Below are 21,788 nucleotides of genomic sequence, written 5' to 3'. Positions count from 1 at the left end.
TTTAATTTTTACAATTATCTAAAATGGGACAGTATATCACGGGTGAAATCTTAATTAGTATTTTAAGATACAATTATAAATTGTTTTTACGGGTTGGTCCAAAAACACACACTAATTTAAAAATATACATGGAAACTATTTGAAAGCAACTTTCAAATTAACTCGAATTATATGACATTTAAATAAAAGTGTTATTAAAAAAATAACAAAATGATGTTTAATTTCATTTTAGATTATATGGTTGGACGGGTTTGGGTCAATATTAATACGAGACAATATACCACAGGTGAAATCCTATAAATAACAAATCAAAATACAATTATACAATCTTAAACACTAAACAAAACAAATACAACTTAAAATTTTTTATTTTAGATATAACGCATGTGACCCGCGGTATACAACAAAAAATATTATATACAATAAATTCATCAATTTATAAAAATAAAAAAATCAAATAATTAACCCGCGGTGTACCGCGGGTCATATCCTAGTACAATAGTATATTTCCGTTAGATTAGTGCCTTTTGTAATAAAAGTGTAAGTGAAGAAAAAATAAATAAATGAGATATATATTAATTCAAGATTTAAGAAAATTAACACAAATTATCTTTTTAAACGAAGTTTCTGAAAAGTTTGTGAAAGAAGCAGAGTATTTATTTACTCATTATGGTTTCATTATAAATACACAACGTAACTGCTTCTTTCAAAAATCTGATTAGTCTCGCTTTCCGTTAATTCGTTCCTGCTGACGTCACACGACGATGGCTATAATCTCTGAAACTTCCGACGACGGCTCTAACGGTGGCGTACCAAACAAGAAATCCGAAGAACTCCACAAGAACCCTAAAGAAGAAGAAGAAGAAGAAGAGAATCAAAACGAGAAACCGAAAGATGAAGATCAAGAAGACGATCATCAAGAAGAAGAAGCAGAGAATCTTCCTCCGATACCTCGACGAATCCCACAAGCACTCATCAGAAGAACCGTCGCACTCATCCGAAGATGTCACTACCCGTCGCTATCTCTCCTCTCTAAAGCCTTTCGTCGCGTAATCTCTTCGCCGGAACTCCACCACAGACGCTTGAGTCTCAACCTAACCGAACCGATTCTTTACGCTTTGATCGGATTCCCTTCTCATGGTTTCCCGACCTGGTTCATTCTCAACCAAAACATTCCAAGAAACATCCCATTAAGACTGAGCCAAATCGGTTCACTTCCTCCTATGAATCCTGGTTCTGCTGTGGTCACAATCGGCTACAAGATGTATGTGATCGGTGGAATGATAGGCCCATTTAACCATGTAAAGACTGTGTTTGTCATCGACTGTAGAGTCCATACGTGTAACTATCTCCCAACTATGCATAGGGCTCGTTACCGTGCAGTCGCAGAAGTAATTGACGGAAAGATTTATGTCATCGGAGGTTGCGAGAAGCGGTATGAGGATTGGATCGAAGTGTTCGATGTAGAGAATGGGACTTGGAGTACTGTTCCTGATCCATCCCCTTGGAAGTCTAGTTTGCCAGGAGGAGGGTTTGTGACATCTGTTGTGATGCAAAACAAGATTTACATTTTGGATGATCTGCGTGGTTTGGTTTATGATCCCAATGATGGTACATGGGAGTCATGGGAGCCTGAAACTAAGTTGATGTCTTATTGGAGCAAGCCGTGTTGTGTGATTGAGGATTTGTTGTATAGTTTGGATCCATGGTGTGTTCAACGTCGGATACAGGTGTATGATCCAAATGGAATGTTTTGGACTCCTGTGATGGGTTTACATGGTTTGCCTAATCTGAATTACTTCAATTGTAAAATGGCGAATGTTGGTGGGAAGTTGATGGTTTTGGGTACTACTGATAACTCGGATAAAGGTATTTGGTGTGTAGAGATTTGGTGTGTAGAGATCGCGTTGGAAAAACGTGAAAGAGGTCAGATTTGGGGGAAGATCGATTCAATGGAGCGTGTGCTTAGATCCATGAACGCGGCTTATATTGATCTTTGCCGCTCTGTTACGTTCTGATGATCTGTGGGTTGGTTGTTTCTTGCAGTGGAAGGTATGTTAATAATTGACGAGTATGGACTATTGATGATGATATTATTATGTTGAGACGGTTTCTTGAGTATCAAGTCTTAGTTTCATTTTCATGATACTTGCAGGTGAAGGATCTTTTGATTACATCTACTATTTTGAGCAGCTTGTTGATTTCAGAGCAAATATGAAGAAAAAAGTGGTGCAGAAGCTGTTATATATATATCTGACACCTTATAGAGTAAATCATCTTTCTTTACCTTTGTGCAAAAATGTGAATACTCTTTCAGAATTAGCCTCTTGTGTTTGTGTAGAGTCGGCCACTCTTTTGTACTAAAACTCTTACGAGACTTGTTGAAATGCATCTTTGGTTTAGCTATCTTCTGGTGCTTGTTGAAATGACAATTATTTATCATTTTTTTTTTTTTGGTAAACGAAGATATATAATTGCATCTGTTATTTCAACAAAGATATATAATTGTCATTTCAACAAAGATATATAAACGAAGATATATAATTGTCATTCACAAGTAATCTCTTGTATATTAGTTACCCATATTTTATGTTGTTTATAAAAAAACTTAGATCTTTTGTTATTTACCAAAGTAACTCAGTTTTTTTTAATACCCAGATATTTTGTTATTTACCAAAACACCTCATACCATATTACCATTTATTGAATCTTTCGATATTTACTGGAAATATCTAATACCTTTTGGAAGGAGTCCAAATCTTTTTGTATTTACAAAATGGCCCAGAATTTTGAGCGTTGAGTTTTTCCTAAATATCGAAAAACTTTTAGAGGGATCCCGAATCTTTTGATATTACGAAAAAACATGAACATGAATAATTCAACTCTTTGGTGACAAGAAGATGAATAACTAAACTCAGATTGTTTTATTTATAATTACATGTAAGTAAAATATTTAAATTACGAATTCTTAAGAAAAAAAACCAATGTAATAACTGATAACAAGAAACTTTACAAATTCGATGCTCAAAAATTACATTGCAAAAAGAATATGAAAAACAAGAACAAGGATATCCTAATTACAAATTCTATAGCAAGTGAAATAAAAAAAACAACTTAAAAATGTAATAACTGATAACAAGAAGCTGTTTGCACAAAAAAAAAATACAACTGATAACCAGAAGCTTTACAACTTACATCACCGACGCTCAAAATACATTGGGAAAAGAATATTAAAACAAGAAGAATTGAGTTAAAATTATACAAGTCATTTTGAAAAAATCAAAATTGAAATTGTCAGAGGAAGCAAAACTCTATGTGATCGTGAAGTTGTGGAGTTTATGTAATCGTGATTCGTAAACGTGGAAGTTGTGGAGTTTATGTGATCGTGAAGCTGTGGAGTTTATGTGGTCGTGATTCGTGAACGTGAAGTTTGTTTTTGCACTTTTTATTGCATTTTTGTGTGCACGTGGATTTTTTGTTTTGTGTGTTTTATGTTTTCGTGGGTTTGTGTTTTTTTTTTATGAGAGGTAAAAGATAGTTACCGTAACTCAGTTACACCATCCAAGAGCCGCTTGTTCTTGGCTACACCAAGTCATCTCCAAATTGAAATTCTTTGATGCTCCTAAAAAAAGAAAACATTTTGTTATGTACTTTGAGTTTGAGCAAGATATAATGCACAGATAAAATTAATACAACCAAATTATAGCCAAAGAAATAAAACTTACTAAACCAAAATTCCCAGAAGAGGTTGCTTACTTGCTTCTCTCATTCATATTTATAAATTTTAACCTGGACAAAGTTTCAAACGACAAATAAATTTCACATCCGTTGAAACTTATAACGACTAAAAAGCAGGTAAGAAATACAAACCGTGAAGTCAAATTACCTTACAATAAATACTCAAAAATGAGTGTTGGAAGTTGCCATTGGCCATGTACTCGCAGATGAGAGCCATACTGCTACCATCATCGCAATATCCAATAAACCAAGCTAAGTTTCGTAGATGCACTGTCAAAAGAAGCTCTGCCTGCAAACATTTTACACTTTAGCAACCATAAAACAATGTCTTCTCTTATCTGGTTTCTAATGTTTTTGCTGTTCTTACCAAACCCTCCGTAACCGATCACTTTTATAGTTGTTTGTAATGCTACATGTGAACCTTCTCTTTCCCGAAGGCAGAAGTGGTCCTGAATACACTAGGAAACTAACACTCATTTTCTTTCAGCATTAATTCTGACTTTTATCAACCATTAATTATGTAAAAGACCAAATGTGCTTACTTAATTTGTTTCCCTTACCATGATGCATATGACAACCAAGGCGACAATGAGAATGATCTCTATTGTGGCTACAACTATTGGCACGACGAATCTGAACGTGGTTGACAAATGCTTTGTTCATCCACATTGGAAACAGAGAGGAAATTAACAAGCTTCAGAAAATGGTAGAGACACATATTGTCTTAAGAAGATGACTATGGTTCCGGGGTTTTGACAAGAAAATGTACCTCTCAGTGCAAGTCCCCTAGCCATTGTTCTTTTCCTATGAGATCTTGGGACAAACCCATTCAAATTCCTGTGACAGAAACAAATGTCAGAGAGAAATACATTATCAAAATAGCCTCTCTATGTGCTCAACCTTAAAGAACTTCAGAATCAGCCAGAAATTCCCTTCTTAGGTTGTTGTTTTATGAATCTCTGGGAAAACAATGCACACGACTCTTATATTTAATGTGAATAAAGAGGTGGACAGTATGGCTTGAATTTGTATACTTACAATGACTCAAGAAAGGAGAGATTTCTAAATGAGACGGCTATTGGTCCTTGTAACCCACTTGAACTAAGATTCATTCTCGCATCAAGAAAAACAAGCTCATCAGCAGAATTATCCTTGAGGGAAATTATTACAAAAATGAGTTATTGTTTGGACTTGATTTGGTAATTCCCAAGGGAATAGTCTTTGAGAGCAAAGATCACCAGTCCAAACCTTATTCACTTTATACGTTGATTTTATGTTTTCTATGGCGTGAACTGCATTAACAAGAGAAAATGGATTACTGTGAGTTTCAATATAAATCAAGGTTCGAGGCCAATGCAATGAAAAATGGAAAACAAGGACTTACATGTAAAACTCTTACCAGATAGAAATGATAAAATACATGCTTCTCTTTTTCTGCATCGTCAAGTTTCTGAAAGCAAGCTAGGAAATAAAACGAAAAGAGATTCTGTCAGAAAAACTTGATCAGTGAAACAGGAATCCTTAAAAAGCCAATCTATAAAACAAGTACCTGGTCACAAAATTTCGTAGCACCCTGGGAACAGAACATGACTCTATCCAAAGAAAACGTCGGAGCTTTTCCATTGCATTGGCCTCCACTGAATTCATACCCAATCTGGAAAATGAAAAACAAGGACTTATAGTGACTTGGGGACTGTAAATTCTTACCAGATAGAAATGTATAATGCAAATATTTGCAAGTTTATTATATATATCATCATCAAATTCTCAACGCCAGGACTTTGGACCTAAACATGTAGCACATTCAGAAACTAATTAAAGGCAAGCTAAGAAGATCTCAGTTGTCTCCTGATTATTTTTCTCACCTTTAAAACATCCCTCTTGTCCCCCACTCTTGCTCGGTGTGCCTAAATAGAAGCAAAAAGGAAGTGAAAATATATGCTTTGGTTGGATCTTTACTCATTATTTTTTTCTTGCACAAACTAAACCGCAAGTGCATTGTAGTTTTTAGTCTGAAAATAGTTGTAATGCTTTACCAATTCGTTACAAAAGCTTACCTTCTTTAAGTCTCTTTATTAACTCCTTAATAGATACATCATCAGACTCACACAAAGTTATTTCTGCAAGTTACACATCAATTAAGCCAATTAAAAGGACATTAAACAAAAAATAATGAACAAAAGAACAATGTCAACTTAATTGTGAGGAAAAAACGCAATATATAAAGTTGGATACCCTGTCGGAGCTATCCTCTGAATAAATGGAAGATCATAGCTGAAACCTCTGAATACTTAAAACATATAATTAGTTTAGATAACATTACATTACTTTTAATAGAAAAGAGTTTAAAATGATGAAAAAGGTTTAACAAGATTACCTTACCATTCATGAGTATATTGAAACGTATCTGAAACTTTTGCTCTTTCTTATGAAAACCTGGTTTAATTGCAAACAATGCTCGTGTACACGAAAGCATTTTCAACTAAATAGCATGATTGCATTTCACTTGAAGAAGATAAATAAGTTAATACAGTCACAAAGCAAGTTCTTGACATCAAATGTGATTCACACATTTTGTTAAAAATTTCCTGTGAAAGTTTGTTTTCTGTTTCTTGACGTTGCGTTTGGGTGTTGTGTGCTATGTATTTCGTTTTGTGTTTTGGTGACTTTTAATTAATTTTTGTTTGCGTTTGAGTGTGGGTTTTCGTGGATTTATGTTCTGTTATCTGTTTCTTGAAGTTGCATTTGGACGTTGTGTGCTATGTTTTTTGTTTGTGTTTGAATTTCGTTTTGTGTTTCGGTGACTTTAAATTAGTTTTGTGTGCGTTTGATTGTGGGTTTTCCTGGATTTATGTTCTACTTTTGAGACAGTGCAAGAGACATGATAAGTGAAAGAGAGAGAAAGAGAGCTACTTAACTATACATACCTTTGTTGGCTACTGAAAGATTTTCTTTGCAGCCAAACAATCCTTCATCTTAAAACCCTTTGTCAAAAGTTTCATTTCAACGTAAGAAAGCTCTTGAAACCAAATAACCCTAGTTAATAAATAACAAGCAGCTTAAACATAGAACGTATATTTGAATTCCAAAGATCTTTAAAATGACAAACTTACAAGTTCCGATGATGCACTGTCAAAAAAAGCTCGCTCCTCCTGCAAAGAAATTTCCACTTTAGCAACCATAAAACAATGTCTAAGCTCCCGAATACACTATGAAACTAAAACACTCGCTTTCTTTCAACAATTAGTTCTGACTTTTATTAACCGTTTAGATTATGTAAAAGACTAACTATTTTTACTTCTTTTTCTTTCCCTTCGCATGATGCATATCACAACCAATGCGACAATGAGAATGATCACTAGTGTAGCTACAATTATACACGAGTGACAACAAATATTTGTTCATCCACATTGAAAACAGAGAGGAAATTGACAAGATGACTATGGTTCCGGGGTATTGACAAGAAAATGTACCTCTCAGTGCAAGTCAGCCAGCCCTTCTTCTTTTCCTAATAGATCTTGAGACAAACCCATCCAAGTTATTTCCTTTCAAATCCCTGTGACACAAATAATTGTCAAAGACAAATACATTATCAAATGTCTGTCAAACGAAAAGCATCTCTATGTGCTCAACCTTAAAGAACATCACATACTTTAGATCAGTAAAAAAATCCCCTCTCAGGTTGTTCCTTGATATCCCTGGGAAAACATCGCTCACGACTCATATATATTGTGAATAAAGAGGTGGGAAGATTTGCACAAAAAGAAAAAGAGGTGGAAAGTGTGTGTATGGCTCATTTGTATACTTACAATAACTCGAGGGAGAGATCTCTAAAGGAGAAGGCTATTGGTCCCTGCAACCCACTTGAACTAAGATTCATTCTCGCATCAAGAAAAACAAAAACAAGCTGATCAACAGAATTATCAGAGAAGGAGATTACAAAAATGAGTTATTGTCTGGCTGAAATGAATGACTTACAGGGACTTGATATGGTAATTAAAAGTACCTTCCCAAGGGAATAGTATTGGAGAGAAAGGATCACCAGTCCAAACCTTATTCACTTTATACGTTGATTTTATGCTTTCTATTGCGTGAACTGCATTAACAAGATAAAATGGATAACTGTGAGTTTCAGTATAAATCAAGGTTCGAGGCCAATGCAATGGAAAATGAAAAACAAGGACTTACATGTAAAATTCTTACCAGATAGAAATACATGCTTGTCTTTCCCTGCATCATCTAGAAACTAATTGAAAGCAAGATAAGAAGATTTCAGAAACAGCATCCCTCTTGTCACCCACTCTTGATCGTTGTGCCTAAACAGAATCAAAAAAGAAAGTGAAAATATATGTTTTGGTTGCATCAGCAGCATCAATTAAGTAATTCCTTAATGATACATCAGCAAGCTCACACAAAGTAGTTCCTGCAAGTTACACATCAATTAAGTCAATTAAAGGATATTATAAACCAAATACTGAACAATGTCTACATCAAACAGACATAACCACACAACTTAATTATGAAAAAACACAAAACTATAAAGTACTAACCTTCTTTAATTTTGATAACCGGTCGAAGCTATCCTCAAAATAAAGGAAAAATTATAACTGGAATTCATGAATACTTAAAATATATATTAAAGTAATTTTATATAAAGTCACATTTATGGTTTAACAAGATTACCTTATCATTCATGAGTATATTGAAACGCATCTGAAACTTTTGCTCTTTCTTATAAAAATCTGGTTTAAACTGCAAACCATCCTCATGTACACGAAATCATTTTCAACTATATAGCATGTTTGCATTTCGCTTGAAGAAAAAAATAAGTTAATACAAGCTATACTAATGCAAGTAGATAATAAAGTAAGAAACAAGGGAACAAAGCAAGTTCTTGACATCAGATGTGATTATTCACACATTTTGTTACAAAAATTCTATGAAAGCTATTTTCTGTTTTTAAGATTGCGTTTGGACGTTGTGTGCTATGTTTTTTTTGTTTGTGTGTAACTTTTAATTAATCGTTGTGTGTTTTTTTTGTGTACGTTCAAGTGTCGGTTTTCGTGGATTTATATTATGTTTTCTGTTTCGTGAACGTTGTGTGGTATGTTTTTTCTTTGTGCGTTTGAATTTCGTTTTTTTTTGGTGACTTTAACTAATTTTTGTGTGTTTGATTTTTTTTTTTGTGCGTTTGAGTGTGTTTTAATGAATTGATGCTCCGTTTTTGAGACACTGCAAGAGACATGATAAGTGAGAGAGAGAGCTACTTAACCATACCTTTTTTGGCTACTAAATGGTCTTCAAAACTTCTTTGCAGCTAAATAATCCTTCATCTCGAAACCTTTTTTCAAAAGATCCATTTCAACTTAAGAAGCGCTTGAAACCAAAGAACATTTGTTAATAACAAGCAGCTTAAACATAGAACGAATATTTGAATTCATTAAAACCAAAAAATGACAAACTTACAGAATCCTCCCTGTCGACATTTGGTTGCTTGCTCACATTGTTGGAAGTTGCTGGAAATTGCAAGTCAGCTTCATCTTCTCTAGTTCACCTTATCTAATTCTTATTCAAAGATAAAAAGAAAATAGACAAACGTCTTGTAAGAGATATAGAATGGTATGGAAGTAAACATTTTCGGGATAGTGAAAGCCTCTATCCGACGTGTCTAATTGCTGTAAAGGAGACAGAGGAAGAGACTTGACCTTAACATTTGTATGCCTCCCTTTTGTTCTTTGCAACTTAAGGATCTCTTCACTTGTAAGCAATGACCTTTATTAGTGAAGGTCATTGCTTACAAGTATGACCTTTTTTCACAAGTGTTGTTAGCTCTGAAATGGAGAAATAGAGTGTGGGCACCAGATAAAGCGACAATGTCCTTATCAGAGAAGCCCATCTGCTTAGCAAAGACATCTCTCTAGTGATCAAAAGTCTTTGTAGCATCAGGAAGACGACCCTCTGGAGGTGGCTGGGGCTTGTCCTGAAAGCAAGATATGCATGTTAGAAACAGACAATCAAGTCCCACAGTGTTTCAGTATTACAAAGATTGAGAGAATGTATAAATTATCAATCAGCCATCTCTACAAAGAAAGCAGAACACACACTCTCAGCAATGATTAACCTCTCTTCCAGGGTAGAAAGGAATTTCAGGGCCACCAGTAACTTCAACAGCCACAACCTCAGCAAGCTGAAAGATCAATTTCACACCAAAAGGACATTGAGAGTTAGCATCCGAACCCTAAAGTTATCACCATCAACCAATTAGTACTATTTTAAGATCTCAAATCAACCAGCAAAAGAGATAGTAGGGAATTGCTCCCTGATGGGGTCAAACAACCTAAGAGCAATGTGGATACCACTGTTGGCTCCATGAGCTTGCTCAGCATCAAACCTCATTGTTCCGAATGGGCCTCCAGTCCTTGACTGACACGGAAGTTCCAGCTGAGTGCCATCTGAAGAACAAATCAGCCATGAGAACCTAAATACAGTAGAAACCAACCACACGCTGATATATTTAGTTACTTACGCATGATGCATATCACAACCAAGGCAAAATGAGAACGATCATTAATGTGGCTACAACTATTGGCACGATGATTTTGTTCCCATCCTAACATGAACGTGGGTGACAAATGTTATGTTCATCCACACTGGAAACATAGAGGACATTAACAATCTTCAGAAACTGGTAGAGACACAAATTCTCTAAGAAAGATAACTATGGTTCCGGGGTTTTGACAAGAAAATGTACCTCTCAGTGCAAGTCCACCAGCCATTGTTCTTTTCCTTGGAGATCTTGGGACAAACCCAGTCAAGTTATTTCCTTTCAAATTCCTCTGACACAAATAAATGTCAGAGACAAATACATTATCATATTGTGTCCCTTTCTTAGGTTGTTGTTTTATGAATCCCTGGGAAAACAATGCACACGACTCTTATATTAAATTTGAACAAAGAAGTGGATAGTGTGTGTGTGTATGGCTTGAATTTGTATACTTACAATGACTCAAGAAGGGAAGATTTCTAAATGAGACGGCTATTGGTCCTTCTAATCCACTTGAACAAAGATTCCTTCTCGCAGCAAGAAAAACAGAAACAAGCACATCAGCAGAATTATCCTTGAGTAATAGTCTGGTTGAAATGAATGTAAGCACTTCCACACCAGTCCAAACCTTATTTAATTTATACGTTGAATTTATGCTTTCTATGGCGTGAACTGCATTGACAAGAGAAAATGAATAACTGTGATTTTCAGCATAAATCAAGGTTCAGAATCTAGAAAATGCTTTACCAAGTAGTTACAAAAGTTTACCTTCTTCAAGTCTCTTTATCAACTCCTTAATAGATAAATCAACAGGCTCACACAAAGTTATTCCTGCAAGTTATGCATCAATTAAGCCAATTAGAAGGATATTATACACAAAAGTAGGAACAATGTCTGCATCAAACAGACAGAACCACACAACTTAAATATGAGAAAACACACAATGTTATAAAGCACTAACCTTTTCTGATTTTGATACCCGGTCGGAGCTATCCTCTGAATAAATGGAAGATTATAACTGAAACACCTGATACTTAAAGTATATATTAAAGTGGTTTTACATAAGTCACATTGGTTCTAATAGGAGTTTAAAACTATGAAAAAGGTTTAACAAGATTACCTTGTCATTCATGAGTATATTGAAACGCATCTGAAACTTTTGCTCTTTCGTATGAAAACCTGGTTTAAACTGTAAACCATCCTCATGTACACGAAATCATTTTCAACTATATAGCACGTTTGCATTTCGTTTAAAGAACAGTCACAAAGCAAGTTCTAGCCATCAAATGTAAAAGTTTCATGTGAAAGTTTATTTTCTGTTTCTTGATGTTGCGTTTGGACGTTGTGTGCTATGTTTTAAGTTTGTGTGTTTAATTTTTTTTTTGTGTATGTTCGCGTGTGGGTTTTCGTGGATTTATGTTCTGTTTTCTATTTCTTGATGCGTTTGAACGTTGTGTGCTATGTTTTTTGATTGTGTGTTTGAATTTCGTGTTGTGATTTTGTGACTTTAAATTAGTTTTGTGTGTTTGATTTTCTTTTTGTTCGTTTGAGTGTGGATTTTCGTGGATTCATGCTCTGTTTTTGAGACAGTGCAAGAGACATGATAAGTGGGAGAGAGAGAGCTACTTAACCACACGTACCTTTGTTGGCAACTGAATGATCTTCTTTGCAGCTAAACAATCCTTCATCTTGAAACCCTTTGTCAAAAGTTACATTTCAACTGAAGAAAGCTCCTGAAACCAAAGAAACCTTGTTAATAACACGCAGCTTAAACGTTGAACGGATATTTAAATTCAAAAGATCATACAACCAAAATTGAAAAACATACAGAATCCTCCATGTTTGGTTGCTCTGCTCTGCTCGGATTTTCTAAACAGGTAATATACATTGTTAGAAGTAAACGTGTTGGCTAGCAAATAGTCTCCCTTTTGTTCTCTGCACTTGAAAGCAATGGCATTTATTAGTAAGTCAGCAACTAATAGAGTAACATAGAGCGAATAAAATACAGAAGACTTTAAACTATACAGAATCTTATAGTTTAACTATATCTTATGTTCACGAGAAGTGTTATTAGCTCTGAAATGGAGAAATAGACAAACATATTTAAAGAATCAGGTAATATCTTAGGGACATGTTTAAACTCCTAATCTAACCCTTCTTCATTAGATCTAATTATGTTTAAAAATCCTAATCCAACTCTTTTGCATAAGTAAACTATTGAAGTGGAGATAAGACAAAAATCATTAGTAAACACTACAGTTAATAATCTATAATTCCCAATGAGAATTGTGAATTACCAAAATTTATTATGAAATTAAGCCAAAGAACTGAACCACCAAACAGAGAAAAATCATCACAAACATCACAAAAATCATTAGTAAACACTACAGTTAATAATCAACGTTTTTCAAAAACCTCCATGGTTGAAACGAGAGAAAAAACTAGCAATAATCGGAAGAGACAAATTGAAGATCATCATCATCACACTACTTCTAAATTCACTGATTCTTCTAAATCGCTAAGAGATTACTATAAATGGATCCAAAAAAAGAACCCGGACGAAAGGGGTTAGTGAATAGTGATAATCAGAAGGATTTGTGATACATTTGAAGCAACGAACCCAGATTCAATAATCGGAAGAGAATTATGAAGTAAAAGAAACAATCGATGAATCAAAAACAAACTTAAAATCGATCAGAACTGGGTTAATTATATACCTGATTCTTTTTGCGTAATCGGAGGGTTTTCTGATTCAATCACACGCTTCTCTTGACGGCGGCGAGAAGGATTTTCTCCCAAAATGCGATCGCATCCATCGGATTCATCACCGGCTGGATCCGAAACAGATTGATTCCTGATCAGAATAAATTTGATCGCGAAAGTAATTTGAAATCGTGGAGACGAAGCTTTTTTCGAGTCGGTGATGAAATGAAAGAGAGGAACAAAATTTCTATTTGTAGTGGTTAGGCCACTTAATACGAAGTTACGAAAATACCCTGGCTTATTCCGTTAGACCATTTGGATTTGAATTGAAATTAGATTTTTCCCCCCTAATCTGAACATTATGTCCGTTAAAAACAAAAATTCAAATTACAAGTTACCGATTACGAATCACATGGGCAAAAATCAGCTTTTGGTTTAATTAATACCGAGTTTAGTGTGATTTCCGGTTTATTTTGTAATCTGGTTTGTTTGTTTTGTTATTCATCCTCCAATTCTTATTTACCATTTTTTAAATCACTCCCTGAAATTTTTTATATTCCGTTTTTTAACCTTGTGTTTTTATTTCTGCTTAATAACACCAAACTTTTTCAACTCTCCTATGAAATAGCTGTGGATGTCAAAAGAAGTAACTCTGATCAAGAATCAATAGGAACTAAAATGAATAATTGTAGTGTTTTACTGATTTGGAAATGAGTTAGTACTTAGTACTAGTGCTAAATTAGAGAGAACTGAACTTGAGTATCAAGTAATAAGCTAAAGAGTTCTTAGGAAATATGTATTAGGGTTCAGGAACTTGAGGTTTGCTTTCAGGAAAAGTTTACTTCAAAGCAAAGTCGGATTTCAATGAATAACATATTCTTGCATTATGGTTCAAAGAAATGTTCAAGACTAAATAAACCCTAATGCAAGAATACGTATAATGTCCTTTATCCTCTTCAAGAACATTGAGCCAATGAAAAACTGAAGTCAAAAGATCATCTGTGGAATCATGTTCAAGCGAGTAATTATAAACAATGTTAACCTGCCAGTTAAACAAACATTACTACGTAAGTGATTGTGATTAAGAAAATTAAATCAGAACGATTCAAGTTTGTTTTTTTTTTTTTTGATAAATAAACAAATTAATTATTCATATTTTCATGTTTGGGCCTTAAGGCCCCATTTTACCATCGTATACGGCGTCGTTAGTGTCTTTTTGTTTTTATAAATACAAGAGCATTTTTTTCAAATATCAAATTCAGGCTCACTTTTCAGTTAATTAGTTGCTGCTGACGTCACACGGCGATGGTTTTCATCTCTGAAACTTCCGACGATGGCTCTAATGGCGGCGATCCAACCAAGAATGCGCAACAAGAAAAAGAAGATAACCAAAACGAGAATCCGCAACAAGCTGAAGAGAATCCACAAGAAGAAGCAGAGAATCTTCCTCCGATTCCTCAAGAAATCCCAGAAGAACTCATCGAAAGTACCGTCGCACTCGTCAGGAGTAGTCATTACCCGTCGCTATCTCTCCTCTCCAAAGCCTTTCGTCGCGTCATATCTTCTCCAGGACTCTACCACAGCCGCTTGCTCCTCGCACTCACCGACCCGGTTCTTTACGCTTTGATCGGATTGAGACTGTACATTCTCAATCGAAACGTTCCAAGAAATATCTCTTTACGATTGAGCGAAATCGGTTCACTTCCTCCTCTGAATCATGGATCTGCTGTTGTCACCATCGGATACGATATGTATGTAATCGGTGGACACAACAACCAACATCAACCCACATCGAATGTGTTTATCATCGATTTGAGATTTCATACGTGTATCTCTCTCCCAAGAATGAAGAGGCGTCGCGTCAACGCAGCCGCAGGAGTAATTGACGGAAGGATTCATGTGATCGGAGGTTGCGCCAAGCTAAATGATCATTGGATCGAAGTGTTCGATATAGAGAATCGGACATGGAGTACTGTGCCTGATCCAGACCATAACAATTCTAGTTTGAGAGGAGGAGGGTTTTTGACATGTGTGGTGATGCAAGAAATGATTTACATTTTGGATACTCTGTTTGGTTTTGCTTACGAACCAAGACAAGGTTTATGGCAGTCAATTGGATTGGAAACTCAGTTGAAGTTGCATTGGAAAGTCAGTTGTGTGATCGAGGATTTGCTGTATTGTATTGATCCTAGGTTGGGACATCAAATAGTGGTATATGATCCGAATGAGTTGGTTTGGAGACCTGTGAAGGGTGCATATGTTTTGCCTGATTTCTGTTATAATCAGTGTAAAATGGCGAATTTTGGCGGGAAGCTGGTGATTTTGGGCTCTGTTAAATCCAGCCTGCATGGTTTGGAAGATGTTTGGTGTCTAGAGATCGCGTTGGAGAAACGTCAAGGTGGTGAGATTTGGGGGAAGGTCGATTCATTGGCGATTGTGCTTAAATCAGTGAACTCGCCTTCCATTGATCTGCTTCGCTCTGTTACGTTTTGATGATTCGTTTGCAGTTCCAAGGTATGTTAATCTTTGACGAGTATGGACTATTTAACGGTTTCTTGAGCCTCAAGTCTTAGTTAGACTTTCATGAACTTGCAGGTGAAGGATCTTTTTATTACATCTACTCTTTTAGCAGCTTGTTGATATGAAGCAAAAGTGGTGAAGCAGAAGCTGTTATATCTGACACCTTGTAGAGTAACTCGTCTTTCTTTACCTTTGTGCAAAAATGTGAATACTCTTACAGAGTTAGCCTTATGTAGAGTCAGCCACTCTTTGTACTAAATTTCTTACGAGACTTGTTGAAATGCATTCTCTGTTTAGCTATCTTCTGGTTTTTTGTGCTGTTGCACTAACATGGTCTCAAGTTCTTTTTTGTTGTTGTGAGATATATAACTCTTCAGTAAAAGTAATCACAATCAGATTTAACGAAACCTAATCTGCTTCTACTATAAGGCCAATATCAATACTTGATTTGGAGATGAAGCAAATATAAACAAAAAGGTGTAACAAATACAAAAATTGACTGAGTTTCTTTTAGTAAAATCTGAAATATCACCAGAAATCATTACAGGAACACTGCCCATTTCTGAAATGGTGAAACCGATACCGGTCCCTCACTATTATCTCTCTATTGTAGAGCTGTGATATTAGTTTAGCCACTGCATGACAATCTCCACACATTCTTAGATTCTTAATAACTCTGATCGCCTTTGGAGCTTCCGTTGATATCAGTCCATAACAAATCGCCAGCTTCTCGCTGTGCAGATTCAGAGATTGTTCTTTCATTTCTTCTTCTTCAATGATCTGCAGAACATGTGACATCTCTGGCTCATAACCATTTGATTTCAATTTCTCCATAACCTCATGTAACTTCCCGTAAACCTTCTCAGACATCGGGTGAGCGTTATCTCCAGAGAGAAACTCATGAATCATGCCATCGATTTCAATTGAGCTGCATCCTGGTTCTTTTTTCAGTCCAGTGACTCTCATATGCTTTCTCAGCTCAGAAACGTTGTCCCATTTCCCGGATTTAGCGTATATGTTTGATAGGAGCACATGCGCGCCATCATTCCTAGGTTCCAGTTCAAGCAAACGGGTACAAGCCATTTCAGCAAGACTCAGATTGGCATGGATCTTACAAGCTCCTAGAAGCGCTCCCCAGACAGAAGTGCTTGGAGGAATTGGCATCGCCTCTATGAACTTCACCGCTTTTTCCAGATAACCCGAGCGGCCGAGAACATCAACTATGCAAGCATAATGCTTATCCTCGGGGACAATACCATAACTCGATTCCATTTTGTAAAATAACGACTCAGCCTCATCCACTAAACCGGTATGGCTACAAGCACAGAAGACATTGGTGAATGTCACACCATTAGGCTTTACATTAGCCTCTTGCATTTTATAAAACATATCAACGGCCTCACTTCCACATCCGTGCATTGCCAGGCCACCAATCATTGCACTCCACACAAACACATCTCTCTTCTCTACAGAATTAAACACTTCACGCGCCTTTTCAAGATCTCCGCATTTCGAATACATATGAATCAGTGCGCTTGTAACATAAAAATTCATCTTAATGCCGTTCTTTTTGATGTAGCTATGGATCCATCTACCTAATTCCAGTGCCCCTACCTGGGCACAAGCTGATAAAGTACTTACCAGTGTGATCTGGTTCAGCTTTATGTTCTTCTGAAGTTGCAGCTCATGGAACACTAACAGTGCCTCATTAGGTTTACCATTCTGCTCATAAGCGGATATAAGAGCATTCCAAGCAACAATGTCTTTCTTAGGCATAGCGTTAAGAACCTCTCTAGCTGCTTCATAGTCTTCTGAAATAGCATACCCATCAAGCATTGTTGTCCATGTGACGTTATCTTTCTCCTCCATTGCATCGAACAGCCTTTTTGCGTCCTCTATGCTTCCACACTTTGTGTACATATCAAGCATCGCATTAGCCAACGTCAAGTTCACGTTAACCCTGTTTTCTTCGATATAAGAGCAGACCCGCCTCCCAAACTCTAAATCCCGTATCTTTGCACAAGCAGATAAGACACCAACCATTGTCACATGACTTGCCTTAACATCTTCTGACTCCATCTTCTTAAAAAGCTCCAAAGCCTTATCTGGAGAACCCTTTTGCACAAACCCATTAATCATCGAATTCCACGAAACAACGTCTTTTTCTTTGATTGTAGTAAACACTTTACAAGCCGAATCTAAATCCCCGCAAGAGAAATAACAATGTATCAAAGAATTCGCAACAAAAACATCACTTCCAACAGCTGACTTAATCGCCATCCCATGAAGAGATTGACCCAAAGACAAAGACGAAACTTCTGCAGCTGCCTTAATGAGGAAAGGGAAAGTGTACTTATTCGGATAACACTGACTCTCCGACGAAACCATATCCAAGAAAGCCCAGATGCTACAAACAGGGTCTGGTCCAGAAGCATAAGCACGAATAAGAGTATTCCAAGTGAAAGAATTTGGTTGAGGAATTTCATCAAACACCTTGCGTGCATACTCGAGGCTCGCGAAGGAAGAGAGCGCCGCGATTGCGAATAGCTTGCTAGCTGAGTAAGGATCGGAAAACATACCTGTACGGATCATGTGAGCATGGGTTTGCTTCAGTTGTCGGAGAGACGAACATCGGTCGATCAAAGAAATAGTGTGGCGGGAACGTTCGTTATTGGTAGTTGGTTGATTCGGATTGGAGAAGTTTGGATGACGTGGCAGAGAGAGTGGTTGTGCTGTGGAGAAGATAGCCATTTTGTGACTCTCTCTTCCTACTTTTTCTCTACAAAACTATATAGTAAAATTCTTATGAATTTTGTTCAAAAAAATAATTAAAAAATTCTTATGAATATTGTTATGACAATATCTCACTAAATTCACCAAATGGTCTTTATAAGTCACTAGAGGCAAATTTTGTTTAATTTTTGGTGTTAATCCAACGGTAGACAAATTTTTATACATATCCTTTTGTTGTCAATCTCATTTTTTAAAAGAAGAGGAAAACATGATTGCATCACCTCTCTTTATAATTAGTATCTTCGAGTTGATATTGTGTCGCACTCAACTTGGGCTGGGCAAACCACAAAGACTGATATATTTCGATCATATATCTTTAGGTATTTAGAATCTTTAATTAAATTTTAGTCTGAGAGAGTCTGATACACTTTTAATTGCAGAATATATAATTTTGTAAAGTGGAAAGTATGATTTTCACTTTCCATCAGAGTTTATGTTTCATGTTGTGTCGCACTCACTTTATGTTTCAATTCTTAGATTTTTAGCATTTTTTTGTTGTTTTCATTGCATGCTTCTTATAAATACACCAATTTGTAGAAATTTGATGGGTTGTGTAACACAATGGTGGGAAAGTAGAAATTTAAACATATATAATCATAGAAAACATTATGTTTTCGTTGACAAAAAGATAATATTATATTTTCATTTTTTAATCAATCAACTTGAACGATTCCAACGGGGGCTTACGTAACAACAAAGACTAATATATTTCGATTGTACATTTTTTAGTGGTTGGAATCTTTAATTTTGACTTTTGAGTGTGTTTTATTAATTTATTATCGTGTTTTCGATCACATCTCGCCAACCTAATTAGAGTTTAGTTTAATATGGTACACTTTTAAGTTTTAAGAGAAGATAAAGTCTTTTTGATCCTTAAATAGAAGATACAACAACATGGAAGCAATGATTCCTTACAAACACATGGAATTGTGAAAGTTGTAAGAAGACTCAGTCTTCTATTGTTAAAATAAAATGATAATTACGATTAAAAAAAACACACAACGAAAAAGGAATCTGAGCAGAAACATCAAACATGGTCGCCACAAGCCCCAATTACATGAAAACGACCGCGTTTCTACTTCCTTATAGAAACGCCGTCGATCAAGTCACCAATGAATCTTTTAACCGCAACAAACGAAGATCCACCGTCCAGAACAGCTTCTTTTCCCGCCTCAGCAATCTCCTTCACTTTACTCTTTGGCACATCCACACCGTCCATTAAAGATCTAATGGTTCCTGCGATTTCATCAGCTTTCACTATATCTCCATCTTCCGACACGTAATCCAACCGCATCTCCAAGGCTAAACCAAGTTCCTTCACCATCGTGAACGCGTTTAGTTGTTGTTCTGCGTACATTGGCCACGTGGCGATTGGAACGCCGAAACCCAAACTTTCTAATATCGAGTTCCAACCGCAGTGCGATACAAATCCTCCGACAGCTTTATGAGCTAAAATTTCAACTTGAGGAGCCCAACCACAAACGAGGCCTTGATCCATGACCCGGTCCATGAACCCGTCTGGTAAGGCCTCGTACGGGCTTGCGTACTCCTTCGGGTTGGTTCGGAACGACCAGATGAATTTGCATTCAACGAGCTCTAAGGCTTGAGCGATCTCGTTGATCTGAGTAGCACTGAGATTCTTCAAGCTCCCGAAACAAAGGAACACGACTGATGACTCGGGTTGGTCATCGAGCCATCTTATGATCCGATCGCGTTCCGATGAGTCCAAATTCGGACGGTCGTTGGAGCATAAAATCGGCCCGATTGGGTAAACGGTTGGGTAGTTATCCGGACAACGATCGAAATATTTAAAACCGTTTGGCTCGAGAGATGTGTAGGAATTTACCAAAATACCCTTAGCTTCAGGAAATCTCTCGGCTAGTACGACCCAAGGCTCGTAAGTCTCTTTCATGAACAGACCTGACGGCAAAACCTTAGTTGGAACAGAGTTGACAAAACCAGGAATAGGGTTTAACTCCTCGTTAGAGCTCCGGGTAAATTCCGATTTGATTTTGCGGTGTCTCTCTGGAAGATACTTCATCATACCCAAGAACCCTGCGCTACACGTCAAGAAAATGTAAGAAGGGAGATTAAACTCGTTTCCCACATCGATCATAGGGACGCAGAAGAAATCAAGAACCAATCCAGCCACACGAACTGAATCCGATTCATCGCGAGAAGACAAGAGAGTGGAGAGACCATCTCTCACAATGGGAATCATTTTCTTGACGTATTCAAGAATGTAAGATTCAGCAAATTCCACAAAGAGTTCCATTGGTGGAGGGTTTTGGACCTCGGGCAACGTAACGAGACGGATACGAGACTCATTTTTGACTAGGGATTGGAGGAAAGCGATTGTGTCAGCTTGAGGAATAAAGGGTAGTCCCCAATAGAGGATGGTGATGGTGTGGATCCGAGGATTGTCTTGACTTATGAGACGTTTCGCGAGTTCGATGGTTGCGAGAATGTGCCCGGAGAAGGGGAAAGGGATGATGACGAGCTCTGCTTCTTCTTGCATCCCCATACTACGTGAAATTTTCAGAGAAACTCAAAAAGTCAATATGAGAAGACAAAATAAAAATGAAACAGAGAGTGTGTGCAAGAGTTGTCGAGAAAGTTTTGTTTTGTATGTGTTGATGATTGTTGGCTATTTTATACAAGTATAGAGGTAGGAAAATAGTTAAATTTAAATACAACATGTCTTATTATACTTGTACATACAGACAAAAATAAATAAAAATGAAACAGAGATTGTGCAACGCAGTTGTTGATCGAAAGGTTTGTTTTGTATGCATTGATGATTAGTGAGTATTTTATTCACATATTAGTAAGAGACAGGGAAATAATTAAATTTAAACACAACATGTATTTTAATTATTGTAAATGCAGACAAAACTAAATTACAATAAATGAAATAAAAATACAACATGTATTATTATTGTACATATCAATTAATGCCTATGTGACTTCGTTAAACAGATCACTACAACATGTGTCATTTTTTCTATTGGCTAACTACAAGATCTAGCTACTTTTGTAGGCCATTCGAGTGGATTTTAAAACACAGTTGAAACATATAAAAAACAATACTTGAATTTGTAAATCGTTTCTATGTTTTAATTAGGGAAAACTCAAAATAAAATAAAAAAATCTTTTTTCTTCTACAAATTATACAGCAGAATTATGCGAACATAACTACCACACAGAGCCGTCCCTAGGGTTTTGGTGGCCGCAAGCAAAAATAATTTTTGGGCCACCTAATTGTTGATTTATCCAAAAAAAAAAAAATCTTAAAAATATATTTAGAGGGAATCGAACCACGAGCCTCAACTCTTAAAACAACACACATTAACCAGCAGAGCTGATGACTTTTCACTAAAAATGGGGCCGATTATATTAATAAACCCCGATTATATTAATAAACCCTTGTGCGGCCGCAAGCTGGTGCTTGACTCGCTTGTAGTCATGGACGGCTCTGCTACCACACAAG

At 36.3% G+C, this 21,788-nt stretch overlaps 4 protein-coding genes and 2 long non-coding RNA genes across 6 annotated transcripts; 2 read left to right on the top strand and 4 right to left on the bottom strand.

The window, feature by feature from the left end:
• Positions 1–672: 672 nt before the first annotated feature.
• LOC9315305 (putative F-box/kelch-repeat protein At2g29780) lies at positions 673–2,406 on the top strand. The gene is made up of 2 exons (XM_021027462.1): positions 673–2,052; positions 2,156–2,406. Exon 1 carries the CDS (start codon positions 765–767, stop codon positions 2,016–2,018), a length of 1,254 nt encoding a protein of 417 aa, XP_020883121.1. The 5' UTR covers positions 673–764; the 3' UTR covers positions 2,019–2,052; positions 2,156–2,406.
• A 695-nt stretch (positions 2,407–3,101) lies between these two features.
• LOC9315304 lies at positions 3,102–11,311 on the bottom strand. The gene is made up of 26 exons (XR_002332968.1): positions 11,244–11,311; positions 11,051–11,113; positions 10,911–10,954; positions 10,739–10,809; positions 10,265–10,572; positions 10,076–10,190; positions 7,942–9,925; positions 7,548–7,834; positions 7,391–7,436; positions 7,212–7,294; positions 6,852–6,890; positions 6,116–6,774; positions 5,974–6,021; positions 5,796–5,858; positions 5,604–5,645; positions 5,288–5,392; positions 5,138–5,199; positions 4,987–5,030; positions 4,777–4,839; positions 4,639–4,697; positions 4,508–4,575; positions 4,299–4,391; positions 4,106–4,204; positions 3,887–4,027; positions 3,726–3,789; positions 3,102–3,622 (listed from the first exon to the last, which is right to left on the bottom strand). It is a non-coding gene; the product is annotated as an uncharacterized LOC9315304 (long non-coding RNA).
• A 366-nt stretch (positions 11,312–11,677) lies between these two features.
• LOC110229516 lies at positions 11,678–13,372 on the bottom strand. The gene is made up of 3 exons (XR_002332908.1): positions 13,000–13,372; positions 12,111–12,217; positions 11,678–12,015 (listed from the first exon to the last, which is right to left on the bottom strand). It is a non-coding gene; the product is annotated as an uncharacterized LOC110229516 (long non-coding RNA).
• Positions 13,373–14,161: 789 nt separating this feature from the next.
• LOC9315302 (F-box/LRR-repeat/kelch-repeat protein At2g29770) lies at positions 14,162–15,790 on the top strand. The gene is made up of 2 exons (XM_021029525.1): positions 14,162–15,499; positions 15,581–15,790. The coding sequence occupies exon 1, from the start codon at positions 14,291–14,293 to the stop codon at positions 15,476–15,478; it is 1,188 nt and encodes a 395-aa protein (XP_020885184.1). The 5' UTR covers positions 14,162–14,290; the 3' UTR covers positions 15,479–15,499; positions 15,581–15,790.
• Positions 15,791–15,902: 112 nt separating this feature from the next.
• Positions 15,903–18,276, bottom strand: LOC9315301 (pentatricopeptide repeat-containing protein At2g29760, chloroplastic). Its single transcript, XM_002879188.2, has one exon. It carries the CDS (start codon positions 18,254–18,256, stop codon positions 16,034–16,036), a length of 2,223 nt encoding a protein of 740 aa, XP_002879234.1. The 5' UTR covers positions 18,257–18,276; the 3' UTR covers positions 15,903–16,033.
• Positions 18,277–19,141: 865 nt separating this feature from the next.
• Positions 19,142–20,997, bottom strand: LOC9315300 (UDP-glycosyltransferase 71C1). The gene has a single exon (XM_002879187.2). It carries the CDS (start codon positions 20,820–20,822, stop codon positions 19,374–19,376), a length of 1,449 nt encoding a protein of 482 aa, XP_002879233.1. The 5' UTR covers positions 20,823–20,997; the 3' UTR covers positions 19,142–19,373.
• Between the last annotated feature and the right edge of the window lie 791 nt (positions 20,998–21,788).

This window comes from Arabidopsis lyrata (genome assembly GCF_000004255.2).
Source record: "Arabidopsis lyrata subsp. lyrata unplaced genomic scaffold ARALYscaffold_4, whole genome shotgun sequence".
NCBI classification, from domain to species: domain Eukaryota; kingdom Viridiplantae; phylum Streptophyta; class Magnoliopsida; order Brassicales; family Brassicaceae; genus Arabidopsis; species Arabidopsis lyrata.
The sequence above is the reverse complement of the archived record's forward strand: the minus strand, read 5'-3'. Positions and strand labels throughout refer to the sequence as shown.

Bases quoted from the DNA above. Each gene is read 5' to 3' on its own strand.
- LOC9315305 (XM_021027462.1), top strand. From the start codon at position 765: ATGGCTATAATCTCTGAAACTTCCGACGACGGCTCTAACGGTGGCGTA.
- LOC9315302 (XM_021029525.1), top strand. From the start codon at position 14,291: ATGGTTTTCATCTCTGAAACTTCCGACGATGGCTCTAATGGCGGCGAT.
- LOC9315301 (XM_002879188.2), bottom strand. From the start codon at position 18,256: ATGGCTATCTTCTCCACAGCACAACCACTCTCTCTGCCACGTCATCCA.
- LOC9315300 (XM_002879187.2), bottom strand. From the start codon at position 20,822: ATGGGGATGCAAGAAGAAGCAGAGCTCGTCATCATCCCTTTCCCCTTC.